The following is a 25,206-nucleotide window of genomic DNA, read 5'->3' on the forward strand; positions in this document are numbered from 1 at the left end:
ACGTTGTATCTAGTTTGAACCAATTAAAATGCAGTTCAAGTGTCAGATATCAGTTCATAAACGGTTGCATTTCTAACAAGACCAGTGAACAGTATCAAATTTTCCATTTGATGAAATCCCTCTAGCTGCGTAACCGTTGAAAGGTTTTGGATTGAAACAACTAACTGACTTTTACAGGAAAAACCCTCCAGGATATTTGGGCTCAGAACGGTACTGTGTGGACGGTTCTGAGTGGACGGTTCTGAGTGGACGGTTCTGAGTGGACGGTTCTGAGTGGACGGTTCTGAGTGGACGGTTCTGAGTGGGCCAGTACTGAGTGGGCCGGTCTGAGTGGGCCAGTTCTGTGTGGGCAGTACTGTGTGGACGGTTCTGAGTGGACGGTTCTGAGTGGACGGTTCTGAGTGGACGGTTCTGAGTGGACGGTTCTGAGTGGACGGTTCTGTGTGGACGGTACTGTGTGGACGGTACTGTGTGGACGGTACTGAGTGGACGGTTCTGAGTGGACGGTACTGAGTGGACGGTACTGTGTGGACGGTACTGTGTGGACGGTACTGTGTGGACGGTACTGTGTGGACGGTACTGTGTGGACGGTACTGTGTGGACGGTACTGAGTGGACGGTTCTGAGTGGACGGTTCTGAGTGGACGGTTCTGAGTGGACGGTTCTGAGTGGACATTCAGGGAAAGATTTATACCCAGCTATATCAGTGTGCTGTTGAGGTTTGCGGTTGAGGTGTATGTATGTGAGTAAAGCGGCTGTTTTTAGGAGTCACCAAGAGCCCAAAGCATATTTAAAAAAATTACAAACTAAATGCAATTGCAGGTGAAAAATCAATTTCTATATTCTTTTTGTAGTTGTTACACAAATAATGGTTAATCTCTGCTGTTGGAAAAATAGAATATATCAAACTTAACTTTTACTGTAAATTTTGTGTTTATTTGCTGGTGTTACTTTAAAATAGTTAAAATAATATAGCTCTCCAAAAATACCACTTTGCATTTCAAAATCTTTTGGGTCTCAGGGATCGCTGATATGACATTAGTCAATTATTAATTATGCTAATGATAGTAGGTACAGTATGTTGCACGCATAGAGTAGCTTAGGAATGACAAAGCATCTGACGTTGACGTGTTAGTATGGGGGGTCCCCAAATAAAAATTTGCGTAGGGACCTGAAAATGCTTAGACCGGCCCTGTGTTCAGTCCTCAGCAACTTTAAAGGAAATATATTGTAGTTGTGGCTGAAATGTTGACGTTGAACACAAGCAGCAGACTACAGGAGGAGCCCCAAGTCAACAATAGAACACATTTTTCTGCTGAAGGAGTTTATGGGTTTGTATAGGGAATGACCACTCACCTTAAACACACATCTGCTCACAAACCCAGAACACATTCTGGAAGAATTAATGACATTAGCTTCTTCCCCATATTGTAATGATATTAGTTTCAGGATATTAGTTTCTTTATTTGCTTCTATTTGCACCCAAATTGTGTGCTTTTCTGCTGATTTTCTAAATTTCCTCCTGGGGAATAAATGTGGAAGCTGTACTAAATATGCTACTAAAGTGTCTTCAAGAGTCATTATTATGTAAAATTGACCTTTGTGAACTTTACATCATGTTACAATGTTATTCCCTCATCAGAAACACACCTGCAGCGTTGCCTTGATTCTATTCATGCATGTTTGAGAAATCCTTGAATCACCCGTAGCAACAATTAAGCTGTGCAAAATGTCTGGGTGCAGCGAGGCTCAGCTCCTCATTGGAGCTGCAGTTTCCAAGCTTCTGCCTCACAGAGTCTTTTCCCCTGCGACTGCACCACTCGGCTCCTTCAGACTAGCCAGCAGGAATTAGCAAACACCTGGTGGAGCTGCACATCTGCTGAGCTTATCATACCAGCTGCTTCTCAGTGCAGCAGTGGTAAAAACTTGGTTAAAGGGTTAATAAAGGAGAGCTGCATAAAGGGCAGGAGGCCCAATTTCAAGGTGTTAAATTGAGACGTATATTCTCTTTTAAGCCATATTTGATATATGGTATTTACTTAACAATTGAAATTAACATAATTATTTGAGTGCGCTATAAAATGGCACTATGTACCTGAAAAACACATAATATTGTGCCTTAAAGACTCGAGGCACAATAGATGACTCCATTTTTTTAACGTTCAACGCAGGGATCGCATCAAACGGAATATTTTCTTGTTTTAAAATGGTGACAAAAAACATCTGAAAGCCATGTGTCACTTTCACAGATTACAATTCACACACTTGACCACTTGCTGCAAGTTTTAGCAAATAGATCATACCTTATGTGCTATTGGGTCATTTTATTGTCCATATTACTGGAGCCACAGTCAGTGAAATGCATCTGCATTGGTTATTTAAATGTTGTTTTTAAAGCATTGTATTTCTTTTTATGGTTTTCTGTGGTAATTTAAAGTGGTTTGTAGATAAAGCTGGATTGCGTTTTACATTAGTCTTTGCCTAAACTGGATGTAGACTCTACAAAATCACTTCTTAACATGCGTGACATCTTCGCTGTTTCTTTTCATTCCATGTAGAAGTCACCAGAAATATTAATTCTCCACTTTAAATAAATAATAACATTGTGTTTTAATATTTCAACTTATTTTGTAGTATTTTGTCTATATAAAATGCATGTCTGCATGGATGGGTGGATTTAAAGGAGCTAATTATTTCTACACATCTACATTTAATAGGTTGGCAAGTTAACTTATTTAGTTGGTAAAACCAGCTTTGCAAAGTTTTCATTGCTTTGATTAAAAATAAATAAAAAGGCTTGGGCTGCTGATCTTCCACTTCCAAACCTCCGAAGCTTTCATTAACACTGTTACATGGTTAGCCTTACCCTGTATTTGTCACCTCAGACTTCAGGCAATGCCTAAGTAAAAAAAAAAAAAAAAAAAATCTGTAATAACCTCATACACGAGTGCCAACCTGTTAATGCCACCGCCGCACCCTGTAGGAACACATTCACACGTGTATTATTTCTCACACTGCAAGAAACACATGTTTTCATATCTGTGTCATTCATACAGTACCGTGCAAGATGCTATCCTAAAAACAAATGTGGAACTGTGTTGTAAAATAATATCATAATAATAGATTACTAACTAAGTAATCTATTATTAGTATAGATTTAGAAATACTTGGAATTTGTCACTCCAATAAAATCATAGATCCAAGGTTATAATAGAAAAAATGTGATACTTTGTTGAAAAGTTACTTGTCGGTTAGTTTTGTCTTATTTCAAGTGTTCTGAGATATTTTTATTAGAAACTAGAGAAAAAATACGTAAGACTTTGCATCTCGCCAGTAGGATTTAACATGAGTATGTTACAATCATTGTTTAAAAATTAAATGAATATTGGTGAGTGTTCTGTCTTGTTTGTCCTTTGCTTTCACTATTGTTATATGTGATTGGGTAATTATATAGCATAACGGTTTTCTGACCTGTGAATTGGACTAACTGCTAAGAGACCATGTTCTCCATGTGTTTAACTGGTGTAGGTGAGCCAGTACACTTTTGCGATGTGCAGCTATAGAGAGAAGAAGGCTGAGCCGGTGGAGCTTCTGCAGCTGGACGGCTACACTGTGGACTACACCGACCCTCAGCCAGGTGAGACAAGCCAAGACCAACCAACAGCTAGACGGGGCACTGCTGTAACAACAACAACAGCAATAATAATAATAATAATAATAATAATAATAATAATAATAATAATAATAAAACATACAATCTAAAGATTAGAGGAATAATATGCAGCACCAACTGGAACCCTGCATTGCTCTGTATTGAAAATTAACGTATCGGCACATGCACGGCTCTTTCGATTTAAACGGTCTGAAAATAGGGGCCGTCTGCCAAGGTTTAAAAGTAAACTGATTTTAAAAGCGTTAGAAGAACATAATTATTAGGTGGGGAACTCCAGGCCTGGAGGGCCGGTCTCCTGCAACCTTTAGATGTGTCTCTACTTCAACACACTGGACTCAAATAATGAGGTCATTAGCAGGACTCTGGAGAACCTGACTGCACTGAGGAGGAGATTCAGCTGTTGGATTCAGGTGTGTTGGACCAGGGAGACTCTAAGAGTTGCAGGACACTGACCCTCCAGGACCAGGATTGCCCATCCCTGGTAAATGTATCATTTATTAAGTTAAACATATTGTGTAGTATGTAGTGTGTCCAGTCTGGCAGTCTGACTTTACATGTCCTGTACCTCAACAAGTAAATCTTAACTATGTCTGCCCTGGAGAGATGTGCTGAGAACATATTTATCAAATTTGTTCTCACAATGAAGCTTTAAAAACAGATAAGCTCTTAACATTTTCTAAGCCTCCATATCGACAACCCCCCCCCCAAAGTGAATTGTTCTAATTTACATCCCAACAGACTTCTGCCAGCTACGTATATTTGGAGATAAATACAGTTTTCACAGTGGATCCAGTCTGAATCCATTGATATTTGTTCAGGTTTTCTACAGGACACGTTAGGAGTGAAGCTAACCAGCTTTATTTACACAGAACAGAACAGGTATCAATCTGTTCTTTGTGAATATAAAACAGGCTTGTTTCAAAATTAGCTGAGCTCAATTGTTGCTTCCATGTATAAAATCATTGAAAATTACATAATTAAGATATAAAAGTATTGTTCCAGTGAGTAATTGAGTAATGTAAGGCCAAAGGCACGCTGAGCTATGTTGCCGCCTTGTTTCCTTGCAGCGATGAAGTAACTGTGATGATCAGATTATTCTCTTATTTCATGTTTTGTGTTGCAAATTAAAGAACACTAAAGTATAATTGGTGTTTGTGCAATTAAAATTGGCAGGTTGAAGCATTTTATGAGGTGGTCTCAAGTATTCATGAGTATTAGTTTATGGGGTGACTGTGGCTCTATGGTAGAGTACGGTAGTCGTCTTGTGATCGGATGGTTGTAGGTTCGATTCCAGCTTCCACATGTCAATGTGCCCCTCGGCAAGGCACTTAACCCCAAAATTGCCTACCGATCTGCGTATCGGTGTATAAATGTGTGTGTGTTTGTGAGTGTGACTGGGTGAATGTGACTCTAATGTAAAGTGCTTTGAGTGGTCAAAATGACTGGAAAAGCGCTATATAAGTTCAGTCCATTTACCATTTAGTTTTTGCAGTGACAAAACCAGCTGTTATACGAATAACGCTGCTGCCACCTTCTGAATGCTTCTGGCCATTTTTCAGGTCTGGACGGCGGCCGGACGTTCTTCAACGCTGTGAAAGAGGGCGACACTGTGATATTTGCCAGCGATGACGAGCAGGACCGCATCTTATGGGTGCAGGCCATGTACAGAGCCACTGGTCAGTCCCACAAGCCGGTGCCCCCTACCCAGGTCCAGAAGCTGAATTCCAGGGGCGGCACTGCCCCGCAACTCGATGCGCCCATATCCCAGTTCTGTAAGTTTATTTTTGTCGGGGTTTTGTTTTTTTTTTGGGCGGGGGGTTAAACATTCATGTCTATTATGTGTATAATATCCAAACTCAGCAATCAGTAAGCACGTTTATGTTGAACCACTTGAAAGCTTTTTAGTTGTTGTGAGGTTTTCAGCCCATCCTGAACCGCGTCTTATGGGTGCAGGCCATAAGATGTTGTCTGTTTTCAGCACTTTCAGTTTCAGCACCTAATTGTTTTTTTTCCCCCTCATTTGCCACTTCCATGTTATTAGCCATTGGCTTGTTAGTCAGTGGCTTTGCTTCTCTCTTTAATTTTTGCTCTCTTTCCTCTTCTTGTACACTCTAACCCTGCTGTATCTGGATTTAACAGTAACTACTTCCTTCAATCTTCTCTCTCTGTGCACCTTTTGATGCCCAACACTCACCCTTCAACCCGGTTTAAGTATTGTGCTACATATAGTACACACTAAAAAACATTCAGCGTTGAGTCAGAGTGGATATGGCTTTATGTGGCCTGTTCTCACCTTTTTATTGGTATTTGTTTGTGCTGCGTGGCAGATGCTACATCAATGTCAAACAGGAAACAGGATTCAGCAAATGTTACACATGGAACAGCGATGAGGGGGGACAGAGGGGATTTTTTTTCTTTTTTTGGTAATAGTCCAAAGAGCATACACATAAAAGAGAAATAAAAGCAGGTCGGCTCATGAAGAAATACTCCTGCGTTTGCGTAAGTGAATTTATTGAGAGAGCTGTTTTTGACACAACCACTAGAGTCCCACTGAGACCCAGCAGCTGGTAATTACTAAGTTAAAAGTGCCAGGTCATGAATAATACAGTGTGGTTGCCACACAATTAAATTGGGCAGCATTCGCTCAATGTTACCAAATAAGTGCGTGTCAGTTCGCACGTGTATCAGTGCAATAATAGAAGATCAGGTCGCCTCTGACACCCGGCCGCCGACTTCCCCACCAACACTGAAACATTGCAACAATAAAGACAACGCTGAAAGCTTCGCTGTGTACATGTGAAATTGAGCTTTACAGTTTCCATTTCCTACGTTGACAGTTTTGCTTTGACACTTCGGAAGAAGATTACAGCTGTACTGTAGCTTTTGTGACAATAAGGAAAGTAGTGTTTCTGCTGCAGTGTTTTCTTGATTTATGTAAAGACCGTGGAAAGAATCACATTTTGTTGGCTTTCGAAATGTTGAGTAATAAACATCCAGCATTTACTTTAAGAATGTAGAGATAGATGTCTCTCAATATGAATACATTTACATAACAAGAGTAAAATCTGAAGGTCATAAACATTTTATGTGTCTGACAGACATCATAGTCTGTCTGGTATTGCAGACAGACTATGATGTCTGTCTCAGAGAAGTTGTATGATTGACCAGGGAATACGTCAAGTCAGTCAATTTATACTGCACATTTCAACAACAAGGCAGCTCAAAATGCTTTACATGACATAAATATAACAGAATAAACAGACAAACAAAAACATTACTTTGAAGTGGCAAAATAAAGAGAAGTGATGGAATTTCAGTCCGGACCAGAATCAATCTATGCCAATCTATGTTTCTCTGAATCTTGCTGGGATATTAGTCCTTTAACCCCAGAAATGTTCTTCTGGTGAAGGACAAACCAGAAGGCTGGCTTTGTAACTGCCTTTCTGTGCCTCTGAATGTTCAGGTCTGGGTTCAGTCTGCAGTATTGGAGTGAGCACTGAAACTGGACTGAATGACATCAAAGCCATGCAGGTTGAAACGGTCCACTGATGAGGATTCAAAAAGCCTTGTTCATGTAAACATTCATTCTCACCATTTTCACCATTTAAATGGACATTTTCTACCGTCATAACTGAACAACCTGGAATTTCTTTTACTTTTTCGTGAAATGAGTGGTCCATCAAAAGAAAAAAAAGCAAGCCAGGCTTGAAATAGTGCAGAATGTTTGTGATTGACCAAAGCCAAGTCCGGGACACAGCCCCTCAGTTTGTCTTCGTCGGATCTATAAATGAATATCATCCATCAATCATTGCCAGGGCCATCCTTCTCCAGCCCAGACGGACGGGGGTGACTAATGTCACTGCATGTTACTGTCCAGCCCTCCCGCCTCCACTCCCTCTCACTCACATCAAATAGACCTGACAGCCCACCAGCTACAAACCAAAGGGGCACCACAATGTCACCTTTTTTGATTTTTAAGGGGGCGGGGAGGGTACCGGGGTGGGGTGCAGCGACTTGTTTAGGGGACAAAATCAGCTTCCAGCTCATTGTTTTGCTTGTTGACTGACAGCTGGGGTGTTTTCGATAGGCAGTGAAGAGGACGTTGGCTGACAAATCTCCTGATTGCTGTGTAGCTAAGTATAACCTCTGCTCACGTCGACCCTCGGTGTGCGCTAACTGGGGGAGAGCCTGTGTCTGCTGTCCATTCAGGACTGAATTCAAACGATCCTCCAACTAAAACTTTCTGACTTTGTCACTGTCACTTTGGACAAACAGGGAAGTATGCAACAGACCCCCGATGACAATAAAAAAAATAAAAAATAAAAATGTTTCATAGATTCTAAGGGATTTGAATAATGAACTGATCCTGAATGTGTTGTTAGGTAATCAGGATCAATTGGATAAAAAAAATTGTTTGACTGTAAATCAAACAATTTTTGATTGTGTTTGATCAAAAAGCACAATATGTATATATATATATATATATGTATATATATATACATATAGCCTATATACAATATGTATATATGTCTCAATATATACATATTGAGACATATGTAAACCCAGATAAAATGGGAAATTAATTAACCTGTTTATTTATTTTGATTTAGTAATAAAGATCCATCTGAAAATATTGTATGAGTTTATGGCGTAGGAATTCATACCCTTCTTACTTATGCCTTTTGCTTTTCGAGCATGTTAAGATTATTGTGGAGCAAAAATATTTATTTTGCTCTCCTTGTTCACGTGTGTGGTTCTATACTTCTATCATGTTCGAAATCAAAATAATAGGAAAAATAAAGCAGCATGTATTTTTCACTGACTTTCACCGTTTCAAATAAGTTGAGTCTGAAAAAAATATCCCAGCACCCTTACAAAAAAATCCCATGAAATGTGAAAGTCACATGTGATTTTTACATGTGAATGATGTGAATCACATGTGAAAGCACATGAATACGTGTGATTTTGGAACGTTTTGTGGTAAAATCACATGTGATTCACACATTTCCACATGTGGTTTTCATGGGATTTTTTTGTAAGGGCAGTTTCATATGAATTCACACACTAAGCCACTGCTATATTTGCATGTGGTGGATCTTCTGTGTTGATTCATCTGAAACATTTCCTGCAATGTGCCAGACCAGAGTAACTGTCCCGGACAAAAACAAAAGCAAATGACGTGACAATCTTAAGATGAAGAAAACGACTGTTTTAAAATTACAGATCGTTTTGTTGTTGATTTAAGGCGATATGAATGTATCCCGGCCCTGCGTTGTCTGTACAGGCCAGCTGTTAGAAGCCCAGATACAAAACCACTCTGCTCTGGAATGAAAAGTCCAGCTGGTAGTTTTACTGAGCTGTTGTTGCACAGGTGGCTGTCAGTGCCTGTAATCCTTCAGGTTCTCACAGGTCCGGTCTTCTTGGTCTTGCGGACTTGTGCGTTGTTGACATCAGCCATGCAGTGAAGCAGCATGCCAGCAGCACAGCGGCAGCAGCTGTGGTCCCCTCCCACCCGCCGCCTGCGTCCAGCACTTGGAATGCAGAGGATCTGTCCAATGCGGAGTCAGAACCGGTGTTTTGCATCGAAACTGAACATGTGGGGATTTCAAAATGACAGTTTCCTCCTGAAATTCTGAATATCTTCCTGCCTGATTAGTCCAAACTAGTGATACTCATAAGAAACCTACAGTAGAATCAATATGGGTCACATAAATGTCCTCCTCTGAGTGATCCAGATTAATACTGGGATTGTGTTTGATTTGAAAATGAAGCTAGATTAGGATATTTCTGTTTCGCTTAAGATGAGTCAGAAAATAAATCTTTAGAACTGATAGCCCTGATTAGTCCTTCATATATGCAAAAGCTTTTACTCCACGGGTGCACAAATTTGTCGGCCAGCCAATGAATTGGTGCCGATTTCCCGAATTTTGGGAGATGGGCAATCGGCCGATACTTACATGTGAAGCCGATCTTATCCCCTGATCTCATCTGCCTCAGCAAAGATCTAAAAATCAACCACTGTCCTCTTCTGTTCACCTGTGAGAGAGGTTTGACTGTTAGCCCCGCCCACCAGGTCATGTCTGCAGTTTGTAGTCCCATCCCACGGTTGCCAACTCTGCAACTTTCTTGCTCCGTTCAGACAAAAAAAAATTATCAGTCAAAGTTTGAATTTTTAAAGGCTTTTCTTAAAGATCGGTAATCTGCTGGAAAACTTCAATTGGTGCGTTTCTGTTTCACCCAGTGTAATAAAGCAGAGTTTTTACAATAAATGCATAAAGAGCTTTTATTGTTGTTATTTTTCATCTATTTATAAAGCTATGGTTCCTGACATCATTGATGATTGTGTTGAAGCATGATGATCTAAGGTGATGGTGCTCGCTTAATTTTGCCAGCTTCTGACATTTGTCATCTCTTTCTGTTTCTTTATTCCTGCCAATTTGCTCATCGGACGGTTTTGCTGCGAAATTGCACTCAGATGCTGACCGAGCCCAAAAGCACGGCATGGATGAGTTCATCTCGGCCAACCCGTGTAACTTTGACCACGCCTCCCTGTTTGAGTCAGTGCAACGACTCACCTTGGACCACAGACTAAATGACTCCTACTCCTGCCTGGTAAGGAAAACAGTTTTTCAGGCTTTTGGATCCAGTTGAATGGACAAAACAAAGGTAGTAAAACCAAAGCAAGATGGGGTAAATCAGGTCTCATTATTAAAGTCTAAGATTGAACCTCAGCCTGTCAGGATAATAGACTGGACTAGATTAAAGAGAGGTCGTATGTGGAGGAGGGGCATCGGTGGATGATGAGATATTAATAATTCAATTAATAGTTCAATTAAATTCATGATTTACTTCTCATTTGTCAAAACATTCATGCCAAAATTGAAGGTTCTTTTTTTAAAAATATGCCGACTATCAACCCTTTTTAAACTGAAAACAAAAAAAATCCATTAGAGGAAAACGTAAAAATACATAAGCAGAAATAACCATGTGGTTTAAGTCTCCACTTCTTTAAACCAGCAATTTGTTGAAGGAGCTTCTGATTCAGTTTCTGCCATCTTATTTGGTAGGAGGCTAGCGGTAGGCTAAATTTGACTTTATGAATTTCACACTCTACCTTTAAAACAATGCTCCAGACCCATGGGATTTTAAGAACATCTTTAGTGGGCGTGCTGTGGTGGCGTAGAGGATACCGCGACCCACATTTGGAGGCCTTCAGTCCTTGACGCGGTGGTCGCGGGTTCGATTCCCGGACCCGGCCGACCCTTGCCACATGTCTTCCCCCCCTCCTGTCAGCCTACCTTTGAATAAGGGACACTAGAGCCCACAAAAGACCCCCTGGAGGGGAAATAAAAAATAAAAACGAACATCTTTAGTGTTGAGCCTTTTTCTCCAACTGAAACGTTTTGTCTGCTGGAGTTCTTGGACTCACAGAGATAAGAAATGTGAAAGTTTTCTAGCATAAAACTGACTAGTATTCATAATGGCTCACGATTCCAACTGATTGACAAACACTTTTAATTTTCATCACATTTTGAGAAACCCCTGTTTTAACACATGTTCTCAAAATTATTCAAACCCCTTGCAAATTTCTGTTTTAATCTTTTACTTCACCTACATATCGTTTTTACATATAGTGAACTTTTAGTGTGAATCTTCATATCTGTTGCTGCTTTAACGTCCCTTCTTGGGACATTAGAGGCTCTTTCTGTTCTATTCTTCTGATAACTGGAAGACAAAGTAACATTTTGAAAGGTCCTGACTTGAACCTGTGCTGAGAGCTGAAAATTAGTGTGAAAGCAGGTTTAACAACAATATAAATACCAGCTTAAACATGCAAAAAGCTGCTCGGGAGCTGTTATACCAATACAGAGTTTTTCAGTGTTTTTTTTCTTCTGTTTTTATTTACCAAAGATTTTTACATACATATATATATATATATATATATATATATATATATATATATATATATATATATATATATATATATATATATACAACATCAACAGAACCTTGAGAACCTTCATTGCAAACTCAATGCGGATGTGGAAGACCACCCTTGAAGCCAACTGCAAGCCACGTGCACAAGTATCCATCAAATGTGGCATATACCAAGGAGATGCGCTGTCCCCGCTACTGTTCTGCATAGGCCTGAACCCCCTCAGCCAAATCATCAACAAGACTGGCTACGGATACCGACTCAAGAATGGAGCCAACATCAGCCACCTCCTCTACATGGATGACATCAAGCTGTACGCCAAGAGCGAGCGAGACATCGACTCACTGATCCACACCACCAGGATATACAGCACGGACATTGGGATGTCATTCGGACTAGAGAAGTGTGGTCGGATGGTTACAAAGAGAGGGAAGGTCATCCGCACAGAAGGGATCTCACTCCCAGAAGGAACAATAGCAGACATAGAGGAAGGTTACAAATACCTGGGAATATCACAAGCAAATGGCAACCTTGATGAGATCACAAGAAAAAGAGCCACAACCAAATACCTTCAACGAATAAGACAAGTCCTGAGAAGCCAGCTCAATGGCAAGAACAAGATCCGTGCAATAAACAGCTATGCCCTACCAGTAATCCGATACCCTGCAGGAATAATTAGCTGGCCAAAGGAGGAGATACAGGCCACAGATGTTAAGACCGAAACTACTAACAATGCATGGAGGGTTCCACCCCAAATCCAGCACCCTGAGACTCTACACGAACCGCAAAGAAGGAGGCAGAGGACTAGTGAGTGTGAGAACCACTATCCAAGACGAGACATCCAAGATCCATAGATACATCAGGGACAAAGCCTCAACAGACAATGTGCTCAGTGAATGTCTCAAACAATGGGGAACAGAAGCTGAGGTGCCGGAGGAACCATCATGGGATACCACCGGCAACAATCAAGTGGCTGACATCAGAAAATCCTACCAATGGCTGGAAAAAGCTGGACTGAAGGACAGCACAGAGGCCCTCATCATGGCCGCCCAGGAACAGGCCCTAAACACCAGAGCAATTGAGGCCCAGATCTACCACACCAGACAAGACCCAAGGTGTAGGTTGTGCAAGGAGGCCCCTGAGACAGTCCAACACATAACAGCAGGGTGCAAGATACTGGCAGGGAAAGAATACATGGAACGACACAACCAAGTGGCAGGCATAGTGTACAGAAACATCTGTGCAGAATATGGACTGGAACCCCAAGATCAAAGTGGGAAACACCCCGAAGGTAGTGGAGAATGACCGAGCTAAGATCCTGTGGGACTTCCAGATCCAGACAGACAAAATGGTGAGGGCGAACCAACCAGACATAGTCGTGGTGGATAAACAACAGAGGAAAGCTTGTGGTGGATGTGGCAATACCAAGTGACTGCAACATCAGGAAAAGGAGCATGAGAAACTAGAGAAATACCAGGGCCTAAGGGAGGAACTGGAGAGGGCCTGGAAGGTGAAGACCACAGTGGTGCCTGTGGTCATCGGGACCCTCGGGGCAGTCACCCCCAAACTGGAACAGTGGCTACAACAGATCCCAGGAACAACATCAGACATCTCAGTCCAGAAATGTGCAGTCCTAGGCACAGCCAAGATATCATATATAGCTATATAGAGGAGAGCTAAGAGGAAGAAGTATATATATATATATATATATATATATATATATATATATATATATATATAATGTGAACTTAAAAAAATTAAAACAGATTTTTGATTTTATCTTTTGAGAGACATCTGTGTCATTTTAAGAACGTAAACAACTTTTTGGTTGAATGTAAAATATTGCAAATTTGCCAGAGATGTGAATCAGTTTGAGCTGAACTGCATCTCATATAAAGTTCTACAGATTTTTTTTTTTTTATACTCCTCATCTGACTGATACCTTGGTAAACTTTCTGCAAATTATGGCAAGTTTTAAATAAACGTCACATCCAGGTGGAGTAACAAGGAAACCCGATTCCCTTTGGGAAAGAAATAACACTTAAAATCAAGTGTTTGTGTTTACCATCTTTCCATTTGGTCATGGTATTTATTTATTTATTTTAACAGAAGTTTAGAAGATTAGCTCTACCCAGTTTATCACAATATTTGTTTTTTTTTTTTCTCGGAATGCAAACGTGTTTTCTTCAATTTGCTTAATTTTTTACATTTCAGTGTAATATCATCACATGTCGTGAGTGGTTTCCTAAAAGCAGCAGCTAAGCTTAGAGATTTTCAGGCCCGCTTGCCCCTCCAGAGCTCATAAAGGAGTGCTGTGTGTGTGTGTGGGTGTGTGTGTGTGTGTGTGTGTGTGTTTCTCACAGGGTTGGTTCAGTCCCGGCCAGGTGTTTGTCTTGGATGAATATTGTGCCCGCTACGGCGTCAGAGGCTGCCATCGGCACTTGTGTTACCTTAGTGATCTGCTGGAGAGGGCCGAGAATGGAGCCATGATTGACCCCACGCTGCTTCACTACAGCTATGCTTTCTGTGCCTCCCACGTACATGGGAACAGGTAAAGATCAAACTGCCTGCAGGTAGGGGTTTTCTTTCCCTCCTAGTGCTACAAATTGATTCTGGAGAAATTAATTATCCTCGTTGTATCTTTAAAAAATAAAGAGCAAGTGTTTGACCACATCCCAAAAATATCTGGAGTAAAAATTCAGACTTAAAAGCTTCCACAGCAGAGATCGGATTGTTTCTTTAACAGCTGAATGCTTTATTAAGCAATCTCATGATTTCTGTTCAAAATCACGAGAACAAATTTGACTTTCTTTTATTTATTAGAAAAATTGCTAGCATTGTTGATTGCAGTGAACGTTAATGAGGGTTTTGAGATTTTGGTTCTTTTTAAAACACCATTCCTATTTTGAACAGAACTTTATATGCATATTATCCCATTTCTTGCATCTGCTTTCATATTTTATTTTTAAGTCTTTGTTTTTTACATTTTGGTGTTTTGTTTTGCCTGCATGCTCACCTCTCTGCTTTATTTTGTCTCTTTCCCACATAACCTCTTTCCACATTTACAAAATGACTTCCCGTTCACCGTTCCCTGAACCCTTAACCACTTCCTCTTAACCACACTTAGTCAATGTGTGCCTGAATTAATAAACCGCCTGATACGTCAAGCCGAACTCGAACACGCTCTGATCCCCTCCAACCCTGACGCCCCAAGTCAAACCATAAAAAGAGAGCTCAAAATTATGGCGTTCATAAAGAGAAAGGACTTCAGAGCCGCGATTCTCTCAGGGCCTGGAAGGTAAGCGGCTTCATCACACAGAGGCTACTTTACACAACCGCAGTCAAGTCCCAAATGTTGTTTAGTTTCTGTAGATTAACATAGATAGCAAACAAGGCAAATGTACAAACTCAATTTTCAGAGGAATAAATATTAACCAGTTCAAAGCTCAAACAAATGGGAAGAGGTAGACATTTCTGGCAAATCCATTCACACCCCTAGAACTTCTTTCAGATTCTGAGTCGTTGTCGTATCGCTCCTTCAGCTTTATATATTTAGAAATGGACTTTAGTTCTTTCTAAACTCGCTAATCGTCAGTCTAACTGGATGGAGAGCGTCAGCTTTTAACCCTTACTATGGGTTCCCAGTTGGATTTAGGTTTGGACCATTTTAACATATTATTAACCTTCAAGCAGACTCATTAGATTTTACTGTATAAACTGTTTAAGCTCCATTTGCCCTCTGACAAGCTTTCCCATCCCTGATGAAGAAAGATTCTTGGAGAGCAGGCTGGTCTCACTGAACAGTCCTTAAGTTTCTCCTGACAGTAATGACTTCCACTGGGTTTCATTTTGGGGGTGTTAAACTGAAAGGGTTAAATACTTATGCATGCGACAACATTGGGACTGATGGATCCAAAATGTAGTAAACAGATAAAACCTGCTTTGTATTGATTGATAAGACCATAGTACCATTTTAAAAAATGGTACTATGATGTTTCCGCATTAGATAGTCGATCAACCTAGTCCTGATTTTTTTTCTCAAACCTGTCACTGATGTTTCGACATGAAAGACATACATAGTCTTTAATGTCTAATTTTATTTATTTATCTTTAATTAACAAAAATAAATAAATAGAAACATAAATACACCCTAAATAAAACAGGGACGCCATTTTCGACTCAAACCCAATTCTTCTGCTGCGCCCCATTTGGGGAAAACTTCCGAGCTAAGCGGCGTATCTAAATAGAATCAATATTCAGCTGGACAAAAGTCAAATCCTGACACTTTAGCGGGGCCAGGGGGCCGGCCGAGTTCAGCTCGGTGTGTGCCAGCACCTCCAGGCTCGGGTGAACGAGTAGTGGTGGTGAAATGGATGAGGTGTGTGCACAGTAGCACACACAGCAGCGCTGGCAGCTGGGACACTGGCCCGTCACACATGACAGCTTGTCAACCTGTCACGTCCCGACCTCCAGGCACCGTCGCTGGACTTGGCAGAGCAGGTCTCTGCTTGATGCGTGTAGAAGTGGACTTCAGTATGTCCAGTATGAATTTGTACTCAACAGTTATGCAGGTAATGTCATAATATTCACATCATTTACATTATCTGTAAGTATGAATGGGTAGATGGATGGATAATCAATCATCAATCAATTAAGTTTATTTGTGAAGTACATTTCAGCAACAAGGCAGTTCATAGTGAGTTCCATCAGTTCTGTCAAACTCATATTCATTTTGGGCCCAAACAAGACTGTGAATGTTCTTAATAAAACATGTTTAACAGGTAAAATATAAATAAATTCTTTCATTTTTTCAGTCACTCCAGGATTTCGCGACTGTCTTTGTGATTTTTTTATTTTTTTTAAAGTGTTTGTGGTAGTATTTTAGAAATATTTGTGCCTACATATGATGGTAAATTTTAGTTTTTATTACTCGCCTTATCATTATGGATTATAACTTGACATTAAGTGAGGCTGAGGCAGCTGTTTAGTAGAAGTAAGAAATGCTGCCACCTGCAGGTGGGAGTAAACCGTCACTTGCACCTAATGTTTTTCACAATGTTTGCGAGAAATTGGCAATGAATTCACAATTATGGACTAGCGCAAAAAAGAAAAAATGCAGGCATTTGTTGATTTGGCATGAATTATCACAATATTTCGCAAGAAAGTGGAGGGACTGATTGATCCAATATGTAGTAAACCTGCTTTGTATTGATTGATACGACAATATTTAAACACACTGTTATCTTTATGGTTTTATTTATGTGTCTCTTTAGAGTATAGAGGGCCACATAAAAGCAATGTTGGGCCGGATTTGGCCCCGGGGCCTTCATCATAAATGCACAATAATACAAAGTCATAGAACACACAGTCAACAATTGAAACATTAACATTTTGTCAAATTTCATCGTCAAACATCAGAACGTTTCATTTATTATGTTTCAAAAGCAACTTTTAACAGGTGAGCTTTTAGTTTACATTAAAAGGAGCCACTGATGGCTCACTTTCTCGCTGTCATCGTTTGAGCAGTGAGGTCAACAGGTCAGACAAAACACGAGGGGGGGAAAAAACAGAGCCCTGCAGGAGTTTAATTAGTGTGAAATCTCCTTCTCCTTTCTTTCATAGTGACAAGAAAGATGATTTTTAAAATTTTTTTTTAATCCTGATCCTGGAGACATTTTTATTGTGCTAATAACGTCCACTCGTTTTGTTTGATTCTCATTCATATTGAAGCAACATTATTGCCAGACTGTAAACAAAGCCCAGCGTCGAAAACGAGGCTTCCTAACCATCCGAAAGATTTTAAGGAGCGGACCAAAAAGTGGCGCCTCTCCGAGTCTTAACGCAGCTCCCTTGCAGCGGATACTTCCTCGTTGTCCACTGAAATGACATGTGAGGGAAGGGGGGTGTCATGTCCTCTGCTTCTCATCATACTGTCATTGCCAACAGTCCGACGCCTGCTCTGTCACATGCACTCTGCTCACAGCCCACTCAGACACAACCGTGTCACAAACGATAAACATGCTACAAGACTCGTGGAAACTTTAGATTATGCTGCACCAACTGATCTGTGTTAAAAATTTTTTTTAAAAATCATAAATGAGAAGAATACCATCCGAAACACAAGGTTTCACAGATGTGTTACGCTGCAAAAACACAAAATCTTACCAAGCACTTTCTAGTGCAAATATTTTGGTACGAAAACCTAACAGGCCAGTAACTTTTCAGTGAGCTATAGGAGCTTGTTTTAAGTCAATTAATTCTTAGTATTGATTAAAAAAAATATTCTATTTCCATTGTCAGATAATGTCACTTATAACATGGGAAAAATGTCTTGTTGTAAGGGAAATAATCTGGCAATAGAACTAGCACTTTTTAAAATCAATATTAATAAATTATTGACTTAAAACAAGCTGCTGTATCTTGCTGAAAATTTACTTCTAGGTAAGTTTTTCTTATTTTAAGTGTACTAAGATATTTGTACTAAAACCTAGACAACATCTACTTGCTAAGATGTTGTGTTTTTGTAGTGCATACCTTCACACACTATATACACACTTCCCAGACAGCTGAGTAGGGACGTTTTTGTGGACAGATGTTTATATCTTGATAAGTTCTAGGAATTTTTATTTTATTCTCAGGAAAAAGACTCAGTTTTACTGTGTCTTTAAAACTATCTGTTTTAATAGTCTAGATTCTAGAAGCTGGAAGGAAGAGGATTGCAGCCACTCATAAGCAGAGAAGAATAAAGCAAGCTCAGCAAGCAGATCGGATTTTGTACCACAGGTCATCCATTATAAGATCCAAACTTTATTTCCTTTGGATTATCATCCAATAAAAAAAGTGTTTGGTCAATCTCAGCTGAAGTCCAGTTGCAAAAGAAGCTTAGCAAACACCAGCAATGGCCTCAGTAATTAATGAAAGACTTGAAGCTAAATCAGCCTATCACAGACGTTTTACCTTTTTATTGTTAACGTTTCAGAAACCCATCACCCCTCCCACACACACACACACACACACACACACACACACCTCCCTTTCCAAATACTGCATTTGTATAGACCAACTAAGAGGAACATAACATAACCAATCATCAAACATAATGTGTCAGAACTCCTTGAATGCTGCTCCACATTTTTGAAGCAGCTCAGCATGAGCCTCCCCCTCTGGTCTCACGCCATCCACATGCTAGTAGGAGTCAGAGCGAATTACTGCTGATCCTGTGTCACTTCGCTTTTCCTGTCACTCTGAAATGTTCTCACCTTTCCTCTGCTTTGACTGTCAAGTTACAAAAAGAAATCAATGCAGCTGTTTCATTTTTAGCTGAACGGTTTACTTGTGCTTGTTTGGTAGATTATCCCGCTTGTCTGGTCTTTGGATGACATCTTTAGACTTTCTACATTCTGTTAATGGCACATGAATGGATATTTTCCTGAAGCCTGACTTGTTATATTTATGCTTCCTTTATTGTGCAGTGTGAAGCCTTGTTGGTACTCTCTGTGGTCAACTCATTCTTGTTGTAATCGTCTTTCAGACCCGATGGGATCGGCACAGTGACTGTGGAGGAAAAGGAGCGTTTTGAAGAAATCAAAGAGAGACTACGAGTTCTTCTGGAGAACCAGATCACACATTTCAGGTAGAAATCGGACCGAAGACAACATGTCGAGACTTTGAAAACGTTGAGAATATTTGAGATTTTGAAAATAAAAAAATAAACTAATTCTTTTGTTAGATACTGTTTTCCATTTGGACGACCAGAGGGAGCACTAAAAGCAACTCTGTCCTTGCTTGAAAGGGTACGTCATACTTTACTAACACAAACATTTTTGGTAAGACATATACATATGTTGTACTGATCTGGAAAATTTGCTTTTGGTCCTCATATCAATGTTCTCTGTTCTCTGATTGTTTGTATATTTTGGCCACATTGCTCTAATAGTTTTATTGTGCTTGTTTCTGACTCTTCTTGAAATTCTAGCTTTCTCCTTAGTTTTCCAGTCCTGGAGTGTCTCTGGTTGTCTACATACAGAGTTCTGGCACATTTTCATCCACTTTCTCACAAGTTATCATGGAAAGAGTTGAGCTGCTAAAAGCTGAAAGAATGTTGAGAGTAAAATATTTTTTCTTCGTGGAAGACTAGAGCTATACAGACAGACAGACAGACAGAAACTACAAACAAAGCAAGTGTGAAAGAGCATCCGTTGAATTGTTTTAGACTTTTATCAGAACCAATTTTCTGTGTTCAGAATTTTCCATTCATAGATTCACAGTGAGCTGTGTCTCAAGAGAACATAAAAGCTTAAATAAATCAAGACAACATTGCTGCTGTTTATTTGAACCACTTCACTATATTTTGACTCAAAGAACCATCATCTCACCGGCAACTCTGACTTTTTCTAGACTCATATGGGGATAGTTTTGTGTTTCTGTGTGTAGGATGGACAACTATTATTGTATATTTGGATCTGGATAGATTGTTTTGTCTTGTCCAGTTAGATGGGGGGGGACACAAAATAAAAATAACCAGATAGAAACCCTCTAATGCAGTCAAACTTTCTTAGCAGGGGAAAATGTCATTACTTTAAAGAGCATTACTTTTGCAATTCAACTTTATTAACATGCATTTGCTTTGTATTTATGAGATAAAAAAGTGACGACATGTTACTATGTTGCCATCTTTATTTTGGGAAGGTTCTGATGAAAGATGTTGTGACACCAGTCCCACAAGAAGATGTCAAAGCTGTGATCAGGAAGTGTCTGGAACAGGCCGCCATAGTCAACTACCAACGCCTGTCAGAGTATGCAAAACTGGAAGGTACGTTGAGGCTCCGTCACTGTTTGTGTTGAAGTGACGATACAACACGAAAATGTTCTGACTGTTGTAACGGTTTAAAGAGTTCAGAGTTAAAATCCATCTTGATTGCAGAGGATCAGTTGATTGAATCCAGTGATGATTTTGGAAGCCGTGTCATCAACTGGTTCTGGTCCAATGGGTCAGTACACTGATCTCCCAGGACAGGCTAGAGCCGTTCACGCTTCTTTAGTTAGTTTCATTGACAGACAAACCCCCTTTTTTTGAGGCCGAAAAATCTAAATATGTTAGCTTGTTATTATATAACAAGCTTATATGTTATTTAATACAAAAGTCTGCATTGAAGTAAAAATGCATTCTATACTGTTTCTTTGCTAACTGTATTTCTGCCTCTTTCAGCAGAATTGCATTCTGCCTACATATCCCAGCTTGTTTGGTCTTGTATCTGAAGTTGTGGTCCTTCTGCTGGTTTTCTCTGCCTCCTCTTTCCTTGTTTGTATTCCTTTCATACCCTTTTTTTTTTTTTCTTTTTTTTTTTTTTTTTCTTTTTAGACCCAAACAGCAAAAGAGCTGCTGAAGCCTATATTGCAACTTGAATGTTTATTTTATTTTTTAGAAAAAATTAATTGGCCATTTGGCTTCCTTAGGCCTGTCACAATAAATCAGTTAATTGCATGATAAACATTAACTCCATAATTTTCATTTGCTCGATTTTATTCTCTCTCTCTCTCTTTGTTTTTTTTGTTTTTTTAACCAAAAACTGAACAATGAAAATATTCAGTCTGGTGTTTTGATCTCAACTAGTCCTTTTTTTTTTTTTTGAAAGATAATTTTGTTTACAGTGACTTCATAATTTATTTTATTTGTTGTTTCTGTTGTTTTCTTTATCTCGGATATTTCAAGTGTCCTCCAGTTCCAGTGTCTAAATGTTTATTAGAATGTAAAGTTTATTGATCTTTGAGAATGTGTTCTCGCATTTTTATGCCATTGTTACTATTATATTACTTCAAAATGTTTTCAAAACAGCAGTGTTATCATTTATCGCAATACGTTCTGGGAAAATTTATCGGCCGTCAAAATTTGTTATTGCAACATGCCTAGGAGTCCTAAGCAAAATCTCATCAAACTTCACAAAAACGAGGCGACATCATGGATGCAGAGCTGAACTTTTACAACCAAATAAAGTCTATTAATAAAACAACCTGATACCACTAGAATAAAGGGCTTGATATCAAAAACATGACAGAATAATTGGTGGATGCATTCAGGGTGCATTCAGACCAACCCAGGATTAAAGTCCTGAATCAGACTCTAATCCGTTTGTCTAAAAAGTCCGATTTTTTGGTTGGTGAGATTGCAAATTTGAATTTCAAAACAGACTTAAAAAGCGAACTCCGATCCTAAAAACCTCGGTCTCGGTCCAGTTGAAGTGGACTCTAAAACGGTAGGAAACCTGTCTGAATACAACCTGACTAGAGACCGTTTCAAAACCAGGAAGTTAGCTACAGTGCAGGACATTCTGGACAATATATTACTCTGTGCTCTGAGGGTTAACGAAGATTTTGTGTCGATTGTCATGGAAACAGATCTGCGTGCCGACACAGAAAGTGAGGAAAAGTGTCTAATCACCGGCATGAACATGTTTCATGATTTAATTTGAGGAAAGGAAGAAATTTTACACATTTTGGAATAAGACTGTAACACAGCAACATGTGAGTAAAAAAAGAGAAGCTGGATGCTCTGTATGTTACTAAGCGTGTCTACATGGTTACAGAATAGTTACAGCCAAATTAAAGAAATAAAAGTTTGATATTCTGAGACCAGACCCTCTGAATTACAAGGTGAGTTTTTTTGTCCCCTACTTGACAGTTTTGTACAAGATTAATTTTATTATACAGATGCACGTTTATAGCTAGATATTCTCGTACTCAAATAGAAGGGCATTAAATGAATAACATTCGTTTCCCTTACTAACTACATTAACTAGTAAGTCAAACAATATTCCACAACTATCATTCTGGTATTTTAACATTCAGTATTCCCCTGAGCCACCGGTCTTTCCTATGCTCATCCTCTCTGACCTTGGCCTCTTGCATGCCTTGGTATCCTTCCTCTGTTTGTAGGGAAAAAAAGAGAGATGTATGAGCATCCTGTCTTCTGCTTGGCATCTCAAGTGATGGATTTAACTATTCGTGAGTATCTTTCGCTTCTTCCCCGCTTTGTTTCGCCTTCCTATGGATTCTTGTATTGTTCCTGTTTTAGACAGAGTGTGTGTCAACCATCTCAAATGTTTCTTTTTTTTATGCTGACTAGCATCTTTTGGTTTGATTGTACTCTGTTTATTAAGACTAACTTGTGATATTCTCTAGATTATGTTCCAAGTGTCCTACAGCGATTTTCCCACAACTGTCAAAAGTGCTTTATAGATTTCTTTACTTACTTACTTGCTTTATCTGTGTTGCCTGTCCTGCTTTTGCCTCCCATTTTCTGTCTGTCTGCGACTTGAATGCATTTTTACTTTGCTTTCATGTAAATAGTTTCAAGTGTTAAAGCCATAGCAACAGCACATCTGAACAACGGTTTTGGACATTTTTAGGTCTCACTTTGTTGACACAAACAACTATGTTTATGTGTAGAACTTCAACTAGACATTACATCCGGATAATAGTTGCAAATACCTGAAATTACACATACCTGAAATAAAAAATCATGTGTTTGATTTTCTTGTGGTTAATATTTAGAATGACGCCTTAAGAATAAACCTGTGGGTACAGTAGGTTAAACATTTTTAAAAGTCTGTGTAAAATTGGCATTTATTGATGTATGTCTTCCTCTGTATTTTGCCTATGCTATATGTACTTAATGTTCATGTCTTCTCTCTTACCCTGATCCTGATAACCTCTCCATTCTCATTCCTCCTCTTCTCCATCCTGGCAACCTGCTCTTTTAATTTACCTCACACCTAGTAGATAAATCTCAGAAAAAAGCAAAGGATCAAGGTGATGTCCTAAACGTAACCTTATCTAGTGCATTACTCAGAAAACGTTGATCTCACAAACCTCTTATATTCTCAGTGTGGAGAGAAAAGTCAAGACAAATATGCTGATCAGCTTTTTGCAAACATTAGAAGCTAAAGTATCAGTAGAAGCCTTATTAATGTCATGGCGAAGCTTCACAATAATAAGTAAAGAAACTAAAGCATCAAATTAATTCATTTCTAACTGAAAGAGAAACTTTTAAGAACATGTCCGACTGCAAAACAGCAGTAGCGCAGCCATCATTTCAAAGCATTTTAGCATTTCCGGGCAGAACCTGAAAAAGATTAAAGCTCGCTTCAGCTCATGGTACTAGCTATGTAATTTAAAATTAAAATAATTTCTGATTTCCATTAGTTATTAGTATACCTAATGATATAACCTGTTTGTCAAGCAGGTCGACAAACAATCCTTACACACCTGAACAATAATAAGCTATCTTTGCAGCCAGCTTCCTGTCTGTTGCTGCACTTCCTTAGCAATAAATGGCCCGAATGGCAGAATGCATCTTGACAGGCATACCACAAGGGTGCGTCTTTGGTCACCTGCTATTCTCATTTTTCATACATGACTGTTTATAATAGCAAGATCACTGTCACTTGATGGTGGTACTGCCATCATATGTATTTCTTTTTTAAGAAAACTTGTGAATCGGCCTCAAAACTGTAGTTCACTGGGTTAATTAATATAAAATGATAAATGGATGAGACCCACCGTATTTGACTTGAATCTTACAATCTCCCATTAAATGTTTCTTTATGCACTCTTTGTCTGAAAGTAGGCTGAGCAGCCTGGTCATTGTGTATTCTTCCTCTGAATGATCATCCAACCAAATTACTCCAGTCTCAAATAATTCAATTTTTACTTTTAGAGTCCTGGCCTGCCTTTTATGCCTGCTAACTTCACTGTCCCGTTGTAAGTGATAAAACTTAACTTGCTCTTCTGATATATGAGCATAATGGATGAAGTGGAAGCACTTTGATTTGTATTATGGTGTTTCTGCCTCAAATTCCATTATCTGCCTTATATACCTTATCAAAATCATCTGCATTTTAACACTTTTAAGCTCATTCTCATCCTTATACCATGGCCTTTTACGTACAGATTTGTAAATCTACTCTGACTTACAAACACAAAGTTGATTCCACAAGGCTCTGTCAAACAAGTAGTTAGATTATTTTCTGGCCATAGTATAAATACACCTCTCACTGAACACAATGAAGGTGTGGAGGTCAAGTTTTCATTTAGTGTAGCCTGCAGTGATGAGCCGACATATTATGACCATTGCGGAGTAACACACTTGTTTGTCAGGATTTTGGAAACGTGTCAACATGAAACTGCCAGTGAGCTGATTTTGAAAATAAATTATAACTAACCAGACTTCCACCAGTGTTATGAGATGGTTATCATCATCTTTCTCTGAATGGTCACAATGTTTTGGCTCATGTATTTATACATTTATTGTGAAATGTAAGTTCAGCAGACACATTGTAACTTAGAAGCTCTGGATAAAATCGAAAGATGACAACATTACTGCATGATAAGTGTTCAGTGTTGCTGCTTATGTCCCTCGTCATGTCCATGCTTTTATTAGATGATGTTATCACTGTTCTGTAAAGGAACAACTCCTCATATATATCTATGTATCTACAGAGAGATTGATGTAGATAAATAGATAAATAAGCAGACAGACAGCTATTTAACTAGCTAGACAGACAGACAGCTTTCTTTTACATCCAAAACGAACACAGTTT

General features: G+C 39.2%; 1 protein-coding gene across 8 annotated transcripts in view; it reads left to right on the plus strand.

The window, feature by feature from the left end:
• LOC122833698 (calcium-dependent secretion activator 1) overlaps nt 1-25,206 on the plus strand; it is an 82,871-nt gene that overhangs the window by 15,495 nt on the left and 42,170 nt on the right. For 6 of the 8 annotated variants that reach the window (XR_006371029.1, XM_044121486.1, XM_044121491.1 and 3 more), the window contains exons 9-16: nt 3,528-3,636; nt 5,232-5,444; nt 10,148-10,284; nt 13,972-14,159; nt 19,140-19,241; nt 19,338-19,401; nt 20,297-20,420; nt 22,541-22,609. Coding sequence is in view for 7 of the 8 variants with exons in the window: in XM_044121486.1 (XP_043977421.1) it covers nt 3,528-3,636; nt 5,232-5,444; nt 10,148-10,284; nt 13,972-14,159; nt 19,140-19,241; nt 19,338-19,401; nt 20,297-20,420; nt 22,541-22,609 (1,006 nt within the window). In the remaining variant the exon portion in view is untranslated. The remainder of the gene's footprint in view (nt 1-3,527; nt 3,637-5,231; nt 5,445-10,147; nt 10,285-13,971; nt 14,160-19,139; nt 19,242-19,337; nt 19,402-20,296; nt 20,421-22,540; nt 22,610-25,206) is intronic. The other 2 variants (XM_044121492.1, XM_044121490.1) reach the window with 1 other exon arrangement.

The sequence above is a fragment of the Gambusia affinis genome, linkage group LG07 (genome assembly GCF_019740435.1).
Source record: "Gambusia affinis linkage group LG07, SWU_Gaff_1.0, whole genome shotgun sequence".
Lineage (NCBI taxonomy): Eukaryota > Metazoa > Chordata > Actinopteri > Cyprinodontiformes > Poeciliidae > Gambusia > Gambusia affinis.